At 43.0% G+C, this 18,319-nt stretch overlaps 3 protein-coding genes across 8 annotated transcripts in view; all 3 read right to left on the bottom strand.

The window, feature by feature from the left end:
- Nucleotides 1-2,233: 2,233 nt before the first annotated feature.
- Nucleotides 2,234-6,963, bottom strand: LOC111957658 (T-cell surface glycoprotein CD3 delta chain). The gene is made up of 7 exons (XM_023978570.2): nucleotides 6,864-6,963; nucleotides 6,447-6,523; nucleotides 6,193-6,213; nucleotides 3,114-3,308; nucleotides 2,825-2,965; nucleotides 2,520-2,587; nucleotides 2,234-2,391 (listed from the first exon to the last, which is right to left on the bottom strand). Exons 2-7 carry the CDS (start codon nucleotides 6,496-6,498, stop codon nucleotides 2,332-2,334), a joined length of 537 nt encoding a protein of 178 aa, XP_023834338.1. The 5' UTR covers nucleotides 6,499-6,523; nucleotides 6,864-6,963; the 3' UTR covers nucleotides 2,234-2,331.
- Nucleotides 6,964-8,001: 1,038 nt separating this feature from the next.
- Nucleotides 8,002-15,104, bottom strand: LOC111960402 (transmembrane protein 25). Of its 3 annotated transcripts, XM_023982407.2 has the most exons (9): nucleotides 14,673-15,104; nucleotides 13,309-13,419; nucleotides 12,764-13,114; nucleotides 12,179-12,478; nucleotides 11,838-11,972; nucleotides 11,698-11,731; nucleotides 9,384-9,487; nucleotides 9,117-9,191; nucleotides 8,003-8,872 (listed from the first exon to the last, which is right to left on the bottom strand). In XM_023982407.2, the coding sequence occupies exons 2-9, from the start codon at nucleotides 13,388-13,390 to the stop codon at nucleotides 8,799-8,801; spliced, it is 1,155 nt and encodes a 384-aa protein (XP_023838175.1). In that variant the 5' UTR covers nucleotides 13,391-13,419; nucleotides 14,673-15,104; the 3' UTR covers nucleotides 8,003-8,798. The 3 variants fall into 3 exon arrangements, with proteins under 3 accessions (XP_023838168.1, XP_023838175.1, XP_023838161.1); XM_023982400.2 differs by having other exon boundaries at nucleotides 8,002-8,872; nucleotides 12,188-12,478; nucleotides 13,309-15,104; XM_023982393.2 differs by having other exon boundaries at nucleotides 13,309-15,104.
- A 581-nt stretch (nucleotides 15,105-15,685) lies between these two features.
- The window catches only part of LOC111960382 (serine/threonine-protein kinase SIK3 homolog), a 39,111-nt gene continuing 36,477 nt past the window's right edge, over nucleotides 15,686-18,319 (bottom strand). For all 4 annotated transcript variants that reach the window (XM_023982364.2, XM_023982358.2, XM_023982374.2 and 1 more), the window contains one exon: nucleotides 15,686-18,009. The gene's annotated coding sequence lies outside the window, so the exon portion shown is untranslated. The remainder of the gene's footprint in view (nucleotides 18,010-18,319) is intronic.

Below are 18,319 nucleotides of genomic sequence, written 5' to 3'. Positions count from 1 at the left end.
CCCATAACCACACTCGAGAAGCATCTCATATATCATGTGCTCTGTTCCATTAGAATATCTGACACATTCAGGCTTCCTGTAGAGCAAACCCTCCACTAAAGCTGCTCTCTGTGTGGTAGTAAATAAGTGGAATAGTCAGATCGAACTAAACGACTCACTTAAAGATCTCATAAAAAGTAGGATGAAACCAGAAATAACAAGTCACAATCAGTGAACATATATTTTGTGACCAACTTCCCATTTCATTTGCATTTCATTATTAATGTTATTTGTATTCTTTTCACCAGGTTAGTCTCGTTGAGATTAAAAAACTATTTTCCAAGAGAGACCTGGCCAAAATAGAAGCACACAGAATCCCCCCCCCCTACACACACACACACACACACTTTATTGTCCACCATAGATTTGACCCGAGCCTTAAACTAATTCAAGCACACGAGCTCCTGCAATTTAATGTCCTTTTGTATCTCGTTCCAAGTGGAAGGGCAAGAAAACTGGAATGTTTTTTTTTACCAAACTCTGTACGGGCACAGTCAACAAGATACAGTCCTGTGAGCGTAGCCAATTGTTGTCATTTGTCTGCTGGACAATGTAGGTACACAGGTAAAAAGGGAGCTGTCTCAGTATGGCCTGATCAATGAAGACGTAACCAATGACTAGGTCTCCGACAAGCTAAGGAAGGCCAGCCCACTCTCATATAGAGGGTACAGTGATGAGGGAGAGCTTGGGCATTCATACAAACCTCCGCTCTCCCATGGTACACCTGAATTCACAACAAACCTCCGCTCCCCATGGTACCCTGAATTCAACAAACCTCCGCTCCCATGGTACACCTGAATTCATAACAAACCTCCGCTCCCATGGTACACCTGAATTCACAACAAACCTCCGCTCCCCATGGTACACCTGAATTCACAACAACCTCCGCTCCCCATGGTACACCTGAATTCATAACAAACTCCGCTCCCATGGTACACCTGAATTCACAACAAACCTCCGCTCCCCATGGTACACCTGAATTCACAACAAACCTCCGCTCCCCATGGTACACCTGAATTCACAACAAACCTCCGCTCCCCATGGTACACCTGAATTCATAACAAACCTCCGCTCCCCATGGTACACCTGAATTCACAACAAACCTCCGCTCCCCATGGTACACCTGAATTCATAACAAACCTCCGCTCCCCATGGTACACCTGAATTCACAACAACCTCCGCTCCCCATGGTACACCTGATTCACAACAAACCTCCGCTCCCCATGGTAACACCTGAATTCACAACAAACCTCCGCTCCCCATGGTACACCTGAATTCATAACAAACCTCCGCTCCCATGGTACACCTGAATTCACAACCAACCTCCGCTCCCATGGTACACTGAATTCAAACAAACCTCCGCTCCCCCATGGTAACCTGAATTCACAACAAACCTCCGCTCCATGGTAACACTGAATTCATAACAAACCTCCGCTCCCATGGTACACCTGAATTCACAAACAACCTCCGCTCCCCATGGTACACCTGAAATTCATAACAAACCTCCGCTCCCCATGGTACACCTGAATTCACAACAAACCTCCGCTCCCCATGGTACACCTGAATTCACAACAACTCCGCTCCCATGGTACACTGAATTCACAACAAACCTCCGCTCCACATGGTAACAGCCTGAATTCGTCAAACATTTTCCTGTACACAGGTTGAAAAAAGATATCAAGCTAGGACCTATAAAAGCAAATAACAAATTATGTTAGTCATGGAATGACAAAAACAGCCTAAATGAAAACAATATAATACAAGGAAATGTATATATGTCTATATGACAGTAATATTAACCTTATGAGGCAATCATGCCAAACAAATTCTCAATAAAAAAAATGGGGAAATCAACAAACATGTGTGAAGTTGGACAAATACAGTTTATGGTACCAAAAGGAAATCTTAGTTCGTGCAAAGCAGTAGATCAAACTAAACAAAGCAACAGAGCAAACAGTCAATGACTCTGTACATCAAATGGACAGTTGAGGGACTTGTCATGGAAATTGTGGACCTGATTTCTGCCTTCACTCAATATATTACAACAATTATTTTGTGGTTTGTAAAAGTAATGTAGCACTGAGCACATTTTATTTGTAGAACAATGTGTGGTCATACGCACAACCTTATTAAAAAAACATAGGTGCTGGGCTGATAAAGAATACTAGTAAAGAACAAGATGGCCCGCACAACATTGAAGCTCACAATTCACCTCTTTATTGACTATGTTTCAATCCGAAACGGATCTTCGAACGGACCTTAAAGAGTTTGCTTTACATTTTATTTTTCTCTTTATCTCCTTTCTGGCAGAGTGCTGTACTCAGATTTATCCATCCGCCTTTTATTCAGGGGCTGTGAGAAAGAAAGAAAGAAAGTCAGACAGACACAAATGGATCAACCCATCGCTATAACTTAATGACTTGGACTAGTTATTTTGTTCATGTCAAGATCGTGGCTCAAAYAAGCCAGGAAACACCTACCTGATAGTTGCCAATGGGGTCTTCGTTTGCACTCGCCTCATTGTTGATGAGCCCCATTTTGCTAGATGCTAGGCGTGAAAGACAGAAATMAAATATTGCATTACATTATTGATTYTGMTCTTCATGTGTATTATTTTTGAATGTTTACTGTAAAACATTTCATTTTTAAGAATATCTCAATCAYAAGTGTTCACTTCTGASTTTTCTKAATTTTATGCACAACATACAAAGTAGGGGCTCGTCAGGTATCATTCAAATTTCAAGTTCACATATCCTATGTTTTTCTCCTTTGTGTGGTCACTCACTTTTCTTGCCGGTGATCKGTGTTGCTTTGGGCTGTGAGGCGATGCTGTAGACAGCTACTCCAATCAGGACAGTGGCCACCAGGTCTCCCACAARCATCCCWACAGCCGCAGTTGTATCCAGCTCGATGCAGTTATCACAGGCTGGGAACACACACACACACAAGCACGCCACATATACACATACGTTATAATGATGTGTGTTATAATGGCATACACACAAAACAAACATTGACTTATATTATTGTGAGGTATAATTATACATTYAGGGAAACGGCAGTACTGTACTTACTTCGAAATTTCACATAGATTTTGACCTGGTCTTCGTTTGAGACCGGAGCTTTGTCTTTCTCGCARACATACTCATTTGTGTTCTCATCCTTGTATTCCAACGTTTGAGTCGTTTTATTAGTATATTGAAATTGATAACCATCAGGACATGATACTTTGATCTTGTCCGAGGATTCTTCCACTTTTATTTTAAGTTCTAAAGAAATAAACACACCAGCATTAGATAAGATAGATTGATAAGCCCTTTCAGGATATTCATGTTTCTCTCCATCTACTTTTTCCTCATGCTCTGTTTCTGTTATTTAAGCAAATGCATATAGGCAGACATACWGMCAGGTCTATAATTATTGGCACCCTTGATAAAGATAAACAAAAAAGGCTGTATGAAAAAAAGAATACAAATACTGAGCTATACTGTAGGCTCAAATATTTATGATTATTTAATACTAATACAATTGCTCAGAGAAAGAGATTTTATTTAAAAAGTAATACAAAAAAAMATAAAAAAGAGAAGGGTCAAAATGATTGGCACTCCCTTTTTCAATAATCTAGCACCATCCCCTTGCGAGGATAATTACACACCCTTTTTGTAAAATGTTTTATGCGATTGGCGAGCACGTTGGCAGATTAGAGACCTGGCAGCGTGGTGCCAGGACAACAATTTCTCCCTTAACATCAGCAAGAAAAAAGATGCTGATTCTGAACTATAGGAAACGGAGGGCCGAGCAAGCCCCCATCCAAATAGATGGGGGTATAGTGGAGCAGGTCGAGAGTTTCAAATTCCTTGGTGTCCACATCATTAAGGAATAATCATGGTCCACACACACCAACAGAGTCGTGAAGAGGGCACGACAACGCCTCTTCCCCCTCTGAAAAGATTCGGCATGGGCCCTCAGATCCTAAAAAAGTTTGATCATTGAGAGCATCTTGACTGGCTGCATCACGGCTTGGTATGGCAACTGCTTGCATCTGACCGCAAAGCGCTACAGAGGGTAGTGCGTACGGCCCAGTACATCACTCGGGCCGAGCTTCCTGCCATCCAGGACCTCTGTATCAGGCGGTGTCAGAGGAAGGCCATAAAAATTCTCAAAGACTCCAGTCACCCTAGTCATAGCTAATTCTCTCTGCTACCGCACGGCAAGCGGTACCAATGAACCAAGTCTGGAACCAACAGGACCCTGAACAGCTTTACCCCTAAAGCATAAGACAGCTAAAAACACTGAACAAAAATATAAACGCAACATTTAAAGTGTTGGTCCCATGTTTAATGGGCTGTAATAAAAGATCCCAGAAATGTTCCATACACACAAGCTTATTTATCTCAAATGTTGTGCACATCCCTGTWYGTGAGCATTTCTCATTTGCCAAGATAATCCATCCACCTGACAMGTGTGGCATATCATGAAGCCGATTCAACAGCATGATCATAACACAGGTGCACCTTTTGTTGGGGACAGTAAAAGGCCACTCTAAAATGTGAAGTTTTGTCACACAACATAATGCCACAGATGTCTCAAGTTRTGAGGGAGCGAGCAATTGGCATGCTGACCACCAGAGCTGTTGCCAGAGAATMTAATGTTTATTTCTCTACCATAAGCCACCAACAACYTTTTAGAGAATTTGGCAGTATGTTGAACCAGCCTCACAACCGCAGACCACGTCTATGGTGTCGTGTGGGCGAGCAGTTTGCCGATGTCAACATTGTGAACAGAGTGCCCCATGGTGGRGGTGGGGTTATGGTATGGGCAGACATAAGCTTCGGACAACGAACACAATTGCATTTTATCAATGACAATTTGAATGTACAGAGATACCATGACTAGATCCTGAGGCCCATTGTCTTGGCATTCATCTGCCGCCATCACCTCATGTTTCAGCATGATAATGCATGGCCCCATGTCGCAAGGATCTTCAACAATTCCTGGAAGCTGAAAACGTCCCAGTTCTTCCATGACCTTCKTATTCACCAGACATGTCACCCATTGAAGATATTTGGGATGCTGTGTACGACACGTCGATCCACACTTTTGACTCATCACATGCGCTGCTGTTACTGTTTATTATCTATCCTGTTGCCTAGTCTCTTTATCCCTACCTATATGTACTTATCTTCCTCAATTACCTCGTACCCCTGCATATGGACTCGGTACTAATACCCCGTATATATAGCCAAGTTATTGTTACTCATGGTGTATTTATTCCTTGTGTTATTATTTCTCTTTCTTTCTCTCTGCATTGTTGGGAACGGCCCGTAAGTAAGCATTTCACTGTTAGTCTACACCTGTTGTTTACCAAGCATGTGACAAATACTATTTGATTTGATCTTAGACCATTCCTCCATACAGAATCTTTCCAGATCCTTGATATCCTTCGTCAGCGCTTATGGACTGCCCTCTTCAATTCAAACTACAGGTTTTCAATGGAGTTCAAGTCCAGAGCCGAAGAGGGCCATTGCAAAATGCTGATTCTTTGTGGATTTTGATTAGTGCTTGGTTTTATGGTCCTGCTAGGAGATCCTGGCAGAAGCAACCAGGTTTTTGTCTACAATGTCCTGATACTTGACCAGTAGAAGCAAAATAGCCCCATAACATCAAAAAGATCCACCGCCATATTTTACAGTATTTTACAGTAGGTATGAGATACTTTTCTGCATATGCTTCTGTTTTTCAACACCAAACCCACCACTGATGTCCGTGGCCGAAGAGCTCAATTTTCGTGTAATCTGACCATAGCACCGGTTTCCAATCCAAGTGCCAACGTCATGTATCAAACTCCAGGCGATGCTATGGTCAGATGACAAAATCATATTTTTTTCTGAGCAATTGCATTAGTATAAATTAACGTAACTTCCCCTTTTTTTGTTGCATATAATATAGCTCAGTTTTTGTATTATTTATTTTATACAGTTTTTTTTGCTCATCTCTATCAAGGATGCCAATACTTATGGTGGGTTTTAGTCAGTTCAGTTAGATCGTTTTGAATACTAAATTAAATTAGGAGAAAACCTGATCTATGCCCAGATAATGCTCTAAGATTCATAGTTAGATCGAAACACGACCTGGATTAATCTGGTCACTTACTTGGGACTGTATCTTCAGCTACTGTAAAAAGAATGGGGGAAGCAACAGTTAGGGTCACACTAAATAGATCAGAAAGCATTTGTGACCTTGACATCAGTGATCTTGTACTTTTTAAATGTCATCCAGCTGATTAATCTAGTCAGGAATAATWAAAAAAAAGTGATCAGAAAAATCTGGTGTTGAATAATTTCTGACATAATTTTTTTATGCAGTCTGTCAATGTATTTTTTTTTTGTAGATATCCCAAAACGTACCAGTCATGGTCCAAATCACCAAAAGATGAGCCAAGAGTATGGTCCACTTCATTCTACTTACTCTTCTCTTGATTCTCCTGGGGAAATTCAACTGGTGTATCATTTCATACACTGCCATTGTAGGAGACACCATTTCTGTCCCTAGTCAGCCATTTTAGTTTTACTCAAACTTCTATTTTGTATCATAATAGAAAGATACATCTTTATTTACTGAATTGAGACATGACATATTACCAAAAAAAACACCTTTACACAAATATATTGATTTATTGTTGTTTTGAGTCTCTTGTGTAATTTTACACATACTTAGGCTCCAACAAACCTTTTAAATTGTAAACCTTTCTAATGCCAGTGATGCCAACTCTTTAAGRGTCTCTATCAACTCTTTAGAATAGGAGTTCAACAATAAAAACATACCTTAATATTGAATCCTTCCCCCTGTATGTTTCCAAAAGGTCTTCAAAATGTCACCTTCTCAGTAGGTCTGTCTGTCTCTATGTCTATGAGGAGGAAGTGTGTATGATTGGTTTATCTTCCGTTACACCGGGGGCTGTCTCTATCTGGTACCTCTGTAATTTCTCTGAAATGAGTCTGGGTTGGGTTATGGGTGAGGACACAGCTCAAAATATCTTCAACATGCTGCTTAGCAAGTATTGTCACTTTTGATACAACAATGTCCCAATGTGTAATACCATATTACATATGGGCCTACAGTAAATTACAAAACATTATTTAAATGAGTCTAATGGTTTTAGTATGGAATATGATTTTAGCAAGTAGTAAAACATGATTATGATCATACTCAAATTTCTTTAAGAAAGTTTCGTCCCAATGATTCTGTAGAAAACCTACAATCCCTACTGCTCTGCAAAGGAGCCATGTGAGGAAGACAAAGAGATGATCCCACAACGCAGCTTCCTGCTTGGCTACGGTAGACCACAACACCCTGTAACCTACAACTGGCACCTGGAACACAATCACACTCTCACCCAGTCACACTCTCACCCAGTCACGAAGACACAATGCCTCAAACACTACCACCCCTACGTCAACAAAAACAACAATGCACTAACCAAAAGGTAAGACAGAAAACACTTTTCTTGGAAGAATTCCAGTACACAAAATGTTGATTTTGGGGGTCATAACATCGTCTTTCTGTTCAAATCTACACACAATCACATCTACCAAGTCAGCAGTGTCAGAACCATAAAATATAGGACAGTATCACCCCTCTCAGCAGTGTCCAATGAATAGAATCTGAGATATAATTGTCATATGTAAATGTCATTACAATTTCCATCAGACTAAAGGCTGCATTTCCTCCCACTGGCTCAGCACACTGAAATGGGCCAACACTAGTCCGGGCTCCATTACAGCAGAACCAGCCCTGCACTGTCCCCCGATGATGCCCTGCAAAGCCCCGATGACCTCTGGTGACAACATTAATATGACAAGCCAGACAGACCATTATGTGTAACTACGGTAATTGACAGGGTAAGATTAGTGCCCCCTGCTGGTTGAATAAAAACAAAAAGCAGAATTTACCGTRCATAGTCAAATCCATAGTCATATTAATCTTTATTAGATTTATTTTATACACATATACATATGAATACAAATATACATATACACATATTTTATACTTGTAGATGAATATCTTTTGTTTATGTATATAGCCATATAAATATGTCAGTTCACATACATTGTCTTGGACATTCTTATGATATACAAAGAACATAAAGCATTCTGTAATCCAACAGGAGTTGTGATCAACAGACTGTAGTATATGGAGGAGTGGTAGGTGTCAATCAGTGTAAACCATGTAAAACACAGGTACAGTATACTTCCCACACTGAGTATCGGTTTAGGTGTTTAGAGCCATCTAAATGTATTAACTTGATACCACAACTGCACCCTTTGATAACTCAGTCCATGGCAGTCAGAGTTATTAGCCTGATCCCAGATCGGTTTGTGACATATTGTCACACCAAACAGACAGACAGCACAAACAGATATAGGACCAGGCTACAGATTTATACCTGTCAGCTTGAAAGACACGAACCAATCAACATAGGACCTGATATTCTGAGTTTCTGATTTTCACTGAATCAAGTTGGAATGTGATTACCTGCTGTAATAGGTTCATCTGGACAACCTCAGAGTGAGATCGCTAACTACAGTATCTTCCTAACAGGCTCCTCTAGCTGCTACGCCTGTAATCCTCTCAGCATCTCTATTGGTCCTTTTTGAAGATGGGATCGGCTGATTGGCTGACTGGCAGTCGTTCACAGGTTCCTTTTGGCCGGTTGCACTGTGGTTTGACCACCCAGTGGTGGAACTGGGGCGTAGTAGTCAGAGCCAGATCTCATCGCTGCTCTTGCTGTTCACCTTATAGATGTAGCCCACCATGGGGTACAGGGCGAAGCCTGGAGGGGGTGTCAACAACAACCTTTAGAACAATGTACGGACATATGTGGTGCACAGTATAGAGACACACAAACTAGAATTATAGGCTCACACACATCCAWTAGTCTATATAAACACATCCACACCCTCCGTAACACGCCTGAAAATATGTTACACATTACATTCGTGTGGAAAGTGTAGACTGGGCCAACTCATTCCCATTCAACAGACAAGCTAACCTTTAACCTCTGAACCCTGTCTTACCCCTGGCAGCGTAGGCAGCAGACAGATCCTCCTCTTCCATCTTCTCCCCAAGGTGGTGTTTGGCGGTCTCTCGTGCTACAGAGAGACAGCATGGGAATGAGGAAGTAGAGTAACAGATGGGACAGAGTCATGGAGAAGACCACAGGGACAGATGCCAGGGCACCAAAATGGCCACTCTGTTTCCTGTTCTGTAATTGCTTTGCACCATTGATGAGACTTCTGCCTCGGTTCTAATGAGGTATCTGTCTCTCAGCAGTAGTGTCTTACCTTTAAGCAGGGTGCTGAGGTCGTTGAGTTGCATGTTGGAAGGCAGAGACATGTTCTCTCTGGGTAGGGATATCTTGTCTACCTTCACACTAGGTGATTCCATACTGAAACAAGAGTCATGGCGTGTATTTATTAGTGCACACCGTAGCAAAACGTTTCTTATTGGATAAGTTCAGGTATGCCCATCCCCYTTTTGGCCTGTTTGCTTGTGTCTTTTTCCCAGTGAATACGCCCATGTAAAGTATATTATTATACAGACACTTGCCTTGTGTACTGTAAATACTGTAAATACTTAAAGAGGAGCATGAATACAATACATAGGAAACAGTGGCAACCRGTAATTCTGGACAGGTGGGGCAGAGGGGGAGGGGGGCTTGCCTGTTTTGCATGTTATTTTGGCATTAATACATGTCAGATATCAGTTTTCAAACAATGTAAAAAATGATGTATATCATTGAGTTAATAAAGCTGCATTCAAACATGGTCTCTTTTTTGTTTTCTTGAGTAAGACAGCTCCAAAATGCAGGTGTTTCAGCCTAGCTCAGTGCTTTCTGTGGTGGTGGGACAAGCCAACGGAAAATACGGAGCGCTGCTCAGTGTTCTGTCACTCGTGGGGACACTACGTCACTGCCAAGTGTAAGAGGAGACCTTGAAAATTCTAGCACTTTGGGTGCTGCCATATAGTCACATTATGAGTGTCCATCCAAGAAGGCTCAAGGTCATTGGCCACTGATAAAATGACGTCAAATCACGTTACATGTAGAGTAGCTTTGACTGGACTGATCATGTCAACATCAGACTTTCACAATCTGAGCTAGCAGTCATCATCATGAATCAAGTCGACAATCTACTGACAAAAACGTTTTAATCCTTGTCATATGAAGAGAAATAATGAGGAGAAATTAAAGGTAAAACCTATTGGTGCTCATCGGCCATTGGACATAAATATTACACAAGTTGGAAATCACAAATTCAACAAGTGGTTTGGAAGGAATCGGTGACAGTGGCTGTGTGGTCCCAAATATGGGATTAAGGGTCTCTTTTCCAAGTTTAAAATGATAAACATTCAACATTGGCCATGCTGTCAATCCAGCATGATTTGGGTCATGCTCAAAACAACTGTTAACTCGGTATTGCGAAAACTTGACTTTAGTGAGTTCAAGACAACTGGGAAGTCGGGAATAAATGAGCTCCGACTGGGAAAACACGTTTTGAACGGTCATCCAACTTGTTTTGAAAGCACCATAAATCCAGAATTTGATGACAAAATTTGCCACAAGAAAGACCGCCACTCCACTTTCCTGTTCAAGTGAGCACAGCACAACAAGGTGAGTCCAAAAATGTATTGTATGCTGCGGCATAAATTATGTAATATGCCAGGGAGATATGTATACAGTAGCTAAGAAAGTAATACTAAGTGTATGTTGTGTAGTATGATGTTAGTAGCCCATGTGCCTCACCCTTAATCATTTGGTCTATTTACCCTTCTTAATTTTGCCAACTGTTCTGACTGCTCTACTGTAGCCTATAACCTGTTCTAGAGAAATGTAATCATTGAATATTGTAAAAGCTTTCATTGTCTGCTTATATGCCCCCTTTATTTAACCTACGGTTCTGACTTGGTGTACAAGGAGAACACTGTAAGAACGGCCCATATTCTGAAATCTGTTGCTGTACATTTCAAAAGTGCTAAACAAATAATTATATTGACTAACGTTATGTCCGTCCTAGCTCGCTCATTAATGTCTTAATCGAAGTTAAGGATTTCCTTTTATCCGCTTTCCGTCCCCTTATGCCATAATTTGTACATCTCAATTGTTAGTAGAAACCACATTTATTTAAGCAAGTCAGCCATATCAGCTATGTTTTTTTAAAAGGCAGAAAATGAGGCTGAATGAACTGTTTCGCTGCCAGACAAGGCTCCACTGATAGCCAGGTGTATCAGTGGTAAGATGCTGGGACTGCTGTTCAGATAGCTTTACGTAGGCCCTAACAGTTTGTGGGCACCGTATGTCACCATTAGAGTGCAATTAATGTATTGTTTAGTGTTGTGCTGTGTAGTGGCTTTGCTGGCATGCATCACACTTTTATTTATTTTTTTCCCCACCAAGACTTAGTACATGTTAATATCACCACTGATAGGTATTACGTTTTAGCAGACACTCTTTTCCAGAGCGACTTAGCGTAGCAGTGAGTTCATACATTTTCAAACTATTCCCTTTTTTTCGTATTCAAAGAAAGGCACATTTAGACACATACCTATGCTGACAACTGACACAAACAACAGACGGACTAACTAAATAATATACGTTACCATTTTTTCGCCATTATAATCTCGACTGGCTCATCTGAAAAAGAACAGGCACAGACATTCTTCAGAGACTTAAAGCACTTCATTCACTGTATCATCAAAATAGAACAGTTCCTCCCACCTTCCTTGCTCCCCTGTCTCACCGATGATGGCCTTGCCCTTGTTCTTGTGCAGAAGGCAGAGCACCAGAAGGCTGAGGATGAGGAAGGTAACGAAGCCCACAGCGCCCCCTGTCAGGATGCCCAGCACCGGCACCTCCACCCTGGACTGGAGGAACTCTGGAGAATACAGAAACAGGGGGCCTATGATCTGTGCTGTAGTGGAAAAAAGGGCTTTTCACACTACTGAGCCGAACCGAGCTGGGCCAAACCAAGCTATGCTCAGCTGGCCTGGTTATGCATCCACCCCTCGCTGAAAAGAAAATATGCAAGACAGTTGGTTCGTGTCGGCATGATAGTAAGAAAAGGGTCAGAGTGATATTGACCTGTCAGACCTGCCAGAGCTAGGTTGCTCTGAGCTGCACCGACACTGTTGCTGGCGTTTACGGAGACGTTCCCTGATAGGCTGCTCGGGGCGACCTGCAGTGTGTGATTGGTCAGCCAGGGGTAGCTCCGCGAGTCCAGGATGAGGAAGTCCGAAGTGTTGGCCACCAGCTGACCGGACTGGTCCAACCAGGTGATGTGGGCAGGGGGGTTTGACCGTACCAAGGCAAAGAGGACCAGGGAGAGGCCAGGGTCTGAGGTCTCAGTGTAGTGAGCGTTCACACGCAGAATCTCTGGCTGGACTGTGATAGAAAAGGGGAACAGAACAAAGAGAGGGAAACTGAGCATCACATCAGTTCAATGTACTACTGGGTTTTAATAACCTACAGTGGTGGGATCATTTTGGATATTGATATTAGCATTGCAGCCAATGATAATATCTGAGTAAGCAGAAGAACTGTGGTTAATACTGCCTTTGGATGTAACCTTAATTCAACAAGTAAGTGAAACCTGAACAGCCACAACAGATAATCATATTAACACATTCCCCACACCACATCAGTAGATCATTCAACAAGCCTCCTGACACTGCACATTGAGGGTGACGGTGGCGTTGTAGCTCTCTCCACTGTGAGGGCTGGAGGCGGCACATACTAGCTCTCTATCCCACTTCCTGGCTCTCAGAGAGAAGGTGCTGTTGTGCTTGGAGTCCGGTGTCAGGAGCCCAGACTCCTCCCGTGATGTCACCACCAGGCGCCCAGGTGCCCGTTTGTCCGACGGCGGTCTCTGTCGCTCCCCGTTGAGGTACCACGTCAGCAGGGGCGGGGCATGAGGATTCCAACCCTCTGATTGGCAGTTGAACTTGTGGGTGACATTCTCTTTCAGTGTTAGTGCAGCTCGATGACGTCCATCAATTTTGGGCGCATGTTCGATGGCACCTGGACAGAGAAGTTGATGTAAAAAAAAAGAAGATGTGCCCTTGAAACTCAGTGTCTATTTCAATGTACTTTTCATTGGTATCTCATGAGAATCTTTATCAATATACTGTAACTCATAAAGAACTGAGTAGTATACTCTGTGAGGTGGTATATTTTCCATCTCTTAGTTTTTGTGATCCAGTCTTGTTACTGACCTGTCCATGCCCAGGCCAAGGTGTTTAGCAGCAGGACAGTGGTGCCCAGCACCTGCCTCAGACACACACACTCCATGCTCATCCACAGGACCACCAACACACACCTGCTATCTGCCATGATGTGCACTCGCAAGCACACACACACACACACACAGGGATAGAGAGACTGGCAGTAAGTGATTGCTCTCCAGTGACTGAATAGAGGGTTTACACAGACAAGAGAATGAAAAGCAAAACAGAGGTGGACAAACAAACAGACAGAAACAAGACAGGGAAATAGGACAGTGTGTCAGATATGGAGAGAAAGAGAGAGAAAGAGAGAGAGAACATGGACATATAAGAATAGCATTAGCTCTAGAAAGAAAAACAAGAAAACACTGACAGAAAGAAAGACAGGAACAAAGACCGTAACAACACATAGGAATAAAGAGGATCGATCCCCAAGAGAGACAAAGAGAATGAGGTGAACACAGATAAACAACTAGTGTGAACAGACAATGTCAACAGAAGAGCAGTAGCTTCCTGGACAATCCATGAAAAGACACAGGAATAGCCAATCAGAAAGGATACAACAGTATGAAAGACAAAGAAATAGCCAAACTGCGATGGGATATAGAGACACAACGAACAGTGATGACGAGAGGTAGAGTAAGAGTTGATTGTGCTCTTCACAAATAGACCCTGACTCCAGAGTATTGAATAATTTGCTGGCTGTCTAACTTTGATTTGTAAGGAGCTGCAGTGCAATACGCTGATATAGACGCCATCTGAGTAAATCTCTACCAGTAGATAAAAAACACAGGCCTGTTTAAAGGAGAAGTCCGTCATTTCACACCACATACGTGCAAATCAAATGTGTGAAAAAGCACCAGAAATGACCAACGCCTGATACTATCAATCCCGGATTATCATGGTCACATGATCAATGTGTCGGCGCCTTCCAGTAAAGCAGGCATGCAAGCACGACATCAACACATAAAACTGACAGCATGAGAATAGTATTCCATAGTGTTCCCCAAATAAACAATGGCGCAATCAGTCCAGTAAAGAGAGGGCTGGAAGCGTGTTGTCATAACAAGCACAGGCACYATGGATTGAAGGGAGTAATGGACAAGAGGAGTGAGAGCTAGAGGGCTAGACTTTGCGCAACACACTAAAATCTGCTGTGCAGGGATGCATGCAGTGTCCTCAAAATGCACACATACCCAAATATACAGAGCAATGCACACAGCACTGTCTTTCAAACTCAGATATACCAACACACACACACACACCAGTTCTAACCTTTTTTCCCCATTCTTTATTTTTCTCTCTCTCGCTCGCTCTCTCTCACACACACACACAAATCCATGTTAGTGTGTTACCTTGGCACAGTCTGCAGATGGTGGTGGGATGATTCAGCCTGTCGGTCCTCCATACATGCTGGGTAGGGTAGCAGAGAAGAGAGGCAGCACCCCCTGGCTCACTCAACTACACACACACACACACACAGACACACAGGATCCTCTGACTGCAGCAAGCAGCATTTAGTGGCTGACGCAGGCAGTCATGCTGTCGCCACACAGACAACGAGAAGGGGAGAGGAGAGGGGGAGCGAGAGGAAAACGGGACAAGCTACGCAATGCATCCGTCATTCAGTGAGACAGTAGCCACGTATTACAAGGTGTGAGAGAGAAACATTAAGGGATGGCTGGAAAGAGAATGATTGGGGGGGTCATTCTACTAYGACACAGGGGGACTAGCTGTTATCCACTTATCTTGCCCATCTTCCAATCGCAGCCCCACAGCATCCCTGCCTGCCCCTCCTCCATTAAATCCTATAGGGCTCCTTAGATCTGTGCTCAGCTACCGTTGCCTGAAAAGCCACTGCAGTGCAGCTATACAGACAGACCAAAAAAGCTGATCACCGAGCACTGCAGCCCTGAGGTAGAGGGATGTAGATCAATAGCTTACCCAATGATCCCCATTCATCCCGACAGTGCTCCTGTGTCAGGGACAAAGAGGTCCTTTCCTTAACTCTCACAAATAAAACTAGAGGAATTCTTCTTCTTACCCAGGAGGATTTCAGGTTTGTGCCTCATCTATCACAGACTGTGAAATCTGGAGTATATGGCAGGGTTGATCATTTTTAAATTCAGTCAACTGAGGAAGGAAACTGAAATTCCAATTCTAGTGGGAATTTCAGTTGCCTTCCTGAAATGACTAAATTGGAATGGAACACAACCCTGCTATAGTGCATGAAAATGTTTGTACATGTTTGACCTTCATTAACTCTGCTCCTCAACTACAATCAGCATGGCATTCAGACTGACAAAAAACAAGCATAAATTCACAGGTGGTATACAGATTCCTTYAATCTATTGATCACCCAAACACATTGTCTTTTTAAATTATTTATTTATATATATTTATTTAATTCATCTCAGTTTGGTTGGTATTCTATTTAATCATCGTTGTTGCACTTTAGTATTTTTGTACTCCCAAAAACAAAATAAACAATAGAAAAAGAGAACATAGGATACAGGTGCCGAGCAAAGAGCTGGTTTACAGATGATGAGAGGGAAGTCAGACAGAAACAGACCAGGAAGAAGACAACGAGGTGGTCACTCATCAGCAACACACTCACAGTCCCTCGCTGGACCATGATGCACTGGGAGTCCTGCAGACAAGGTGGGGATAGGGAGGCGGATCATTCTCCCACCCCGTCTGCTCACTATCTGAACTGTACATACTATGCTGGGGTCAAACTGAAGCAACCGGTCTGTCTCTGGTCAGTTCCTCATTTCTCTCCCTCTGAAGAGATGAAGGACTGAATTCAGTATTGGGGCTGGAGTAGGTCTCACTTGATGATCATGTGACGAAGGGAGGGAACGAGATAGAGTGAGAAAGAGATAGAAGGGGGAGGCAGCACATGTGCAGAGTAGTAGTCTCCTCCTTGGATGTGGCTGTAGCTGGGCCAGAGTCGGGAGAAGAGGCAATGTCCAGTGTGTGTTGGCCAATAAGGGGGCGATGAGGTCCGAGACGGAGGGTACCACTGCAGATCGGGGGAGCGAGTGGAGAAGGGGTCTGTCCATCTCCGCCTCTAAAATGTTTTACGATGATGGTGATGATAGGTCAGCTATATTACAGTTCCCCTCCGTTTCAATGACTGCATTCCCAGCACCGAACCACCCCACAACTCATTGCCTGCCAAATCTACCCCAAAAAAACAGAGAACAATAACAACAACGACGAGATCAATGATTGAAATGATAAAAAGTAACAAATAACCACTCTCCTCTTCAAGTGTCTCGATAATAAAACAATAAGAACAATCTTTTTTTATGACAACGAAGGAGAATTTTCTCCCTGTACTCTTTTGGCTAAAAATCTCAATATTCAGAAGAYAAAAAAAAAGAAGATATCTGAAGACATCCAAAAAATACAAATAATAATAATATAAAAAATGCCTCCCCAACACCCCCACCCCCCGAAAAAAATGGGATACAGCAATTGTGGTCTATACATGGTGTCGCTGTACAGGGGAGGAAGGGGAAGCATGTCTTAAAACTACACACAATGCCACACTGTCACAAAAGGTGGCAGGGGAGTGATGGGGAGTGGAAAAAGAGGGAAAGAGAAGGATGGAATGAAGAACGGGAGGGAGGGGGCAGAGAAGGGCATAAAACAAGAGAGAACAAGGGAGTGAGAAAAGGAGAAGGCAGTATGGGAGGGTAAACAGGGAGAAGAATTAAAGATAGCTTGAACCGAAAGTGCAGAATTACTTAAGTAATCAAAACTTAAATGTTGTCTTCCTTGCAACACAGAACAGTTTCTTTTCTCCTTTAATAATAATTCTCATTATAATCATAATAACAATAATTATTTTACAGAAAACAGTAATAACAATAATGATCATAATTTCTAGATGAACATTATCCCGTAAAAATGAATTTTAAAAACAATGAATAAAAAGAACAGAACAGGAAAACAAAATAAAAAATGCGAGCTGGTTGTGCTGTGCGATCCTCGATGTCACTGAGCTCCTTTGTTTTGTTTTTTAGCGCCTCTGAGCCTGACCCAATCCCACCCCTGCAAGCCCAATGGAATGGGTCACTCTGAGAGAGAGCCTCATAGGCTCTGAGATCACAGCCCGCTCCGGAATGGTCCACTGGAATACAGTGGAGGGGAGAGGGAGGAGCGGACAGAACCTCACAGGAATCCCTGCGCACAGACTTGGTGTGAATACTTTGGGTTTGTGGCTGAGTGTGTGCATGTGTAAGTTTATGTTATCTCTACGTTTTGCCTGTATGAATGTCTGGGACATTGAGGCGCATGAGTGTGTTGCTATGGCAACAGTTAGGAGGAGGAGGGGGGGTAAGGGTGGCAGGAGAGCGGGACCGCAAGGGGGTAGGAAGGAAGAAGTGAATGGGGGAAGCAGAGCTCAATCTATCCAATCAGACGGAAGAGCAGAAATGGAGAGAGCCAATGATGGCAATGCTTGCTAGATGGCTGTGCAGAACAGAATGCTGCCATTGAACCCACTCCCCTCGCCCAGCCAATCCCCCCCCACCCACCCCGGGCTGCAGCCTGCAGGCTGCCTGCCCTCCCCCAAGCCCCATGACTGACGGACAGCGCCCCCTCCAGACAGACAATGGCGGTTTGGCGTGATGCTGCTCAACACAGGTGGCTGATGTGGACCTTTATACACAGAAGACGCTCCTAGGAGAGAGAGAACACAGAGGGACAGAGTTAACACTAGGGGTGAATTTTAATTGTCTTTCCTTAGTTCCTTGTGCCCTCTCTCCTTGCCTCCATCTCAAAAAGCATATCTGAGGATCCCCCCAGTACTTCTCTTCCAATGAGCTTAGCGAAGGAAGTGAGGAGAGAGGTGAGGAATCAAGGTAATACCATTGAGATTCACTCTGGATTTCCCCTAGCTAGGAGCACTAACACTTCTAGTCCTGTTCACCTCTTGACCAACCAAGTCAGTACTGTGAATGAGAATCGTATCCTAAATGACCTGCCTGGC

Source organism: Salvelinus sp. IW2-2015, linkage group LG4p, assembly GCF_002910315.2.
Source record: "Salvelinus sp. IW2-2015 linkage group LG4p, ASM291031v2, whole genome shotgun sequence".
Taxonomy (NCBI): Eukaryota; Metazoa; Chordata; class Actinopteri; order Salmoniformes; family Salmonidae; genus Salvelinus; species Salvelinus sp. IW2-2015.
This window is presented reverse-complemented; position numbering and strand designations above follow the sequence as displayed.

Coding starts and splice junctions, on each gene's coding strand:
- LOC111960402 (XM_023982393.2), bottom strand. CDS start 13,426: ATGGCAGATAGCAGGTGTGTGTTGGTGGTCCTGTGGATGAGCATGGAG. Junction 9,488..11,697: donor ATTATAATGGCGAAAAAATG/GTAACGTATATT, acceptor CTCTTGTTTCAG/TATGGAATCACCTAGTGTGA. Junction 9,192..9,383: donor CCTCAGCACCCTGCTTAAAG/GTAAGACACTAC, acceptor GTCTCTCTGTAG/CACGAGAGACCGCCAAACAC.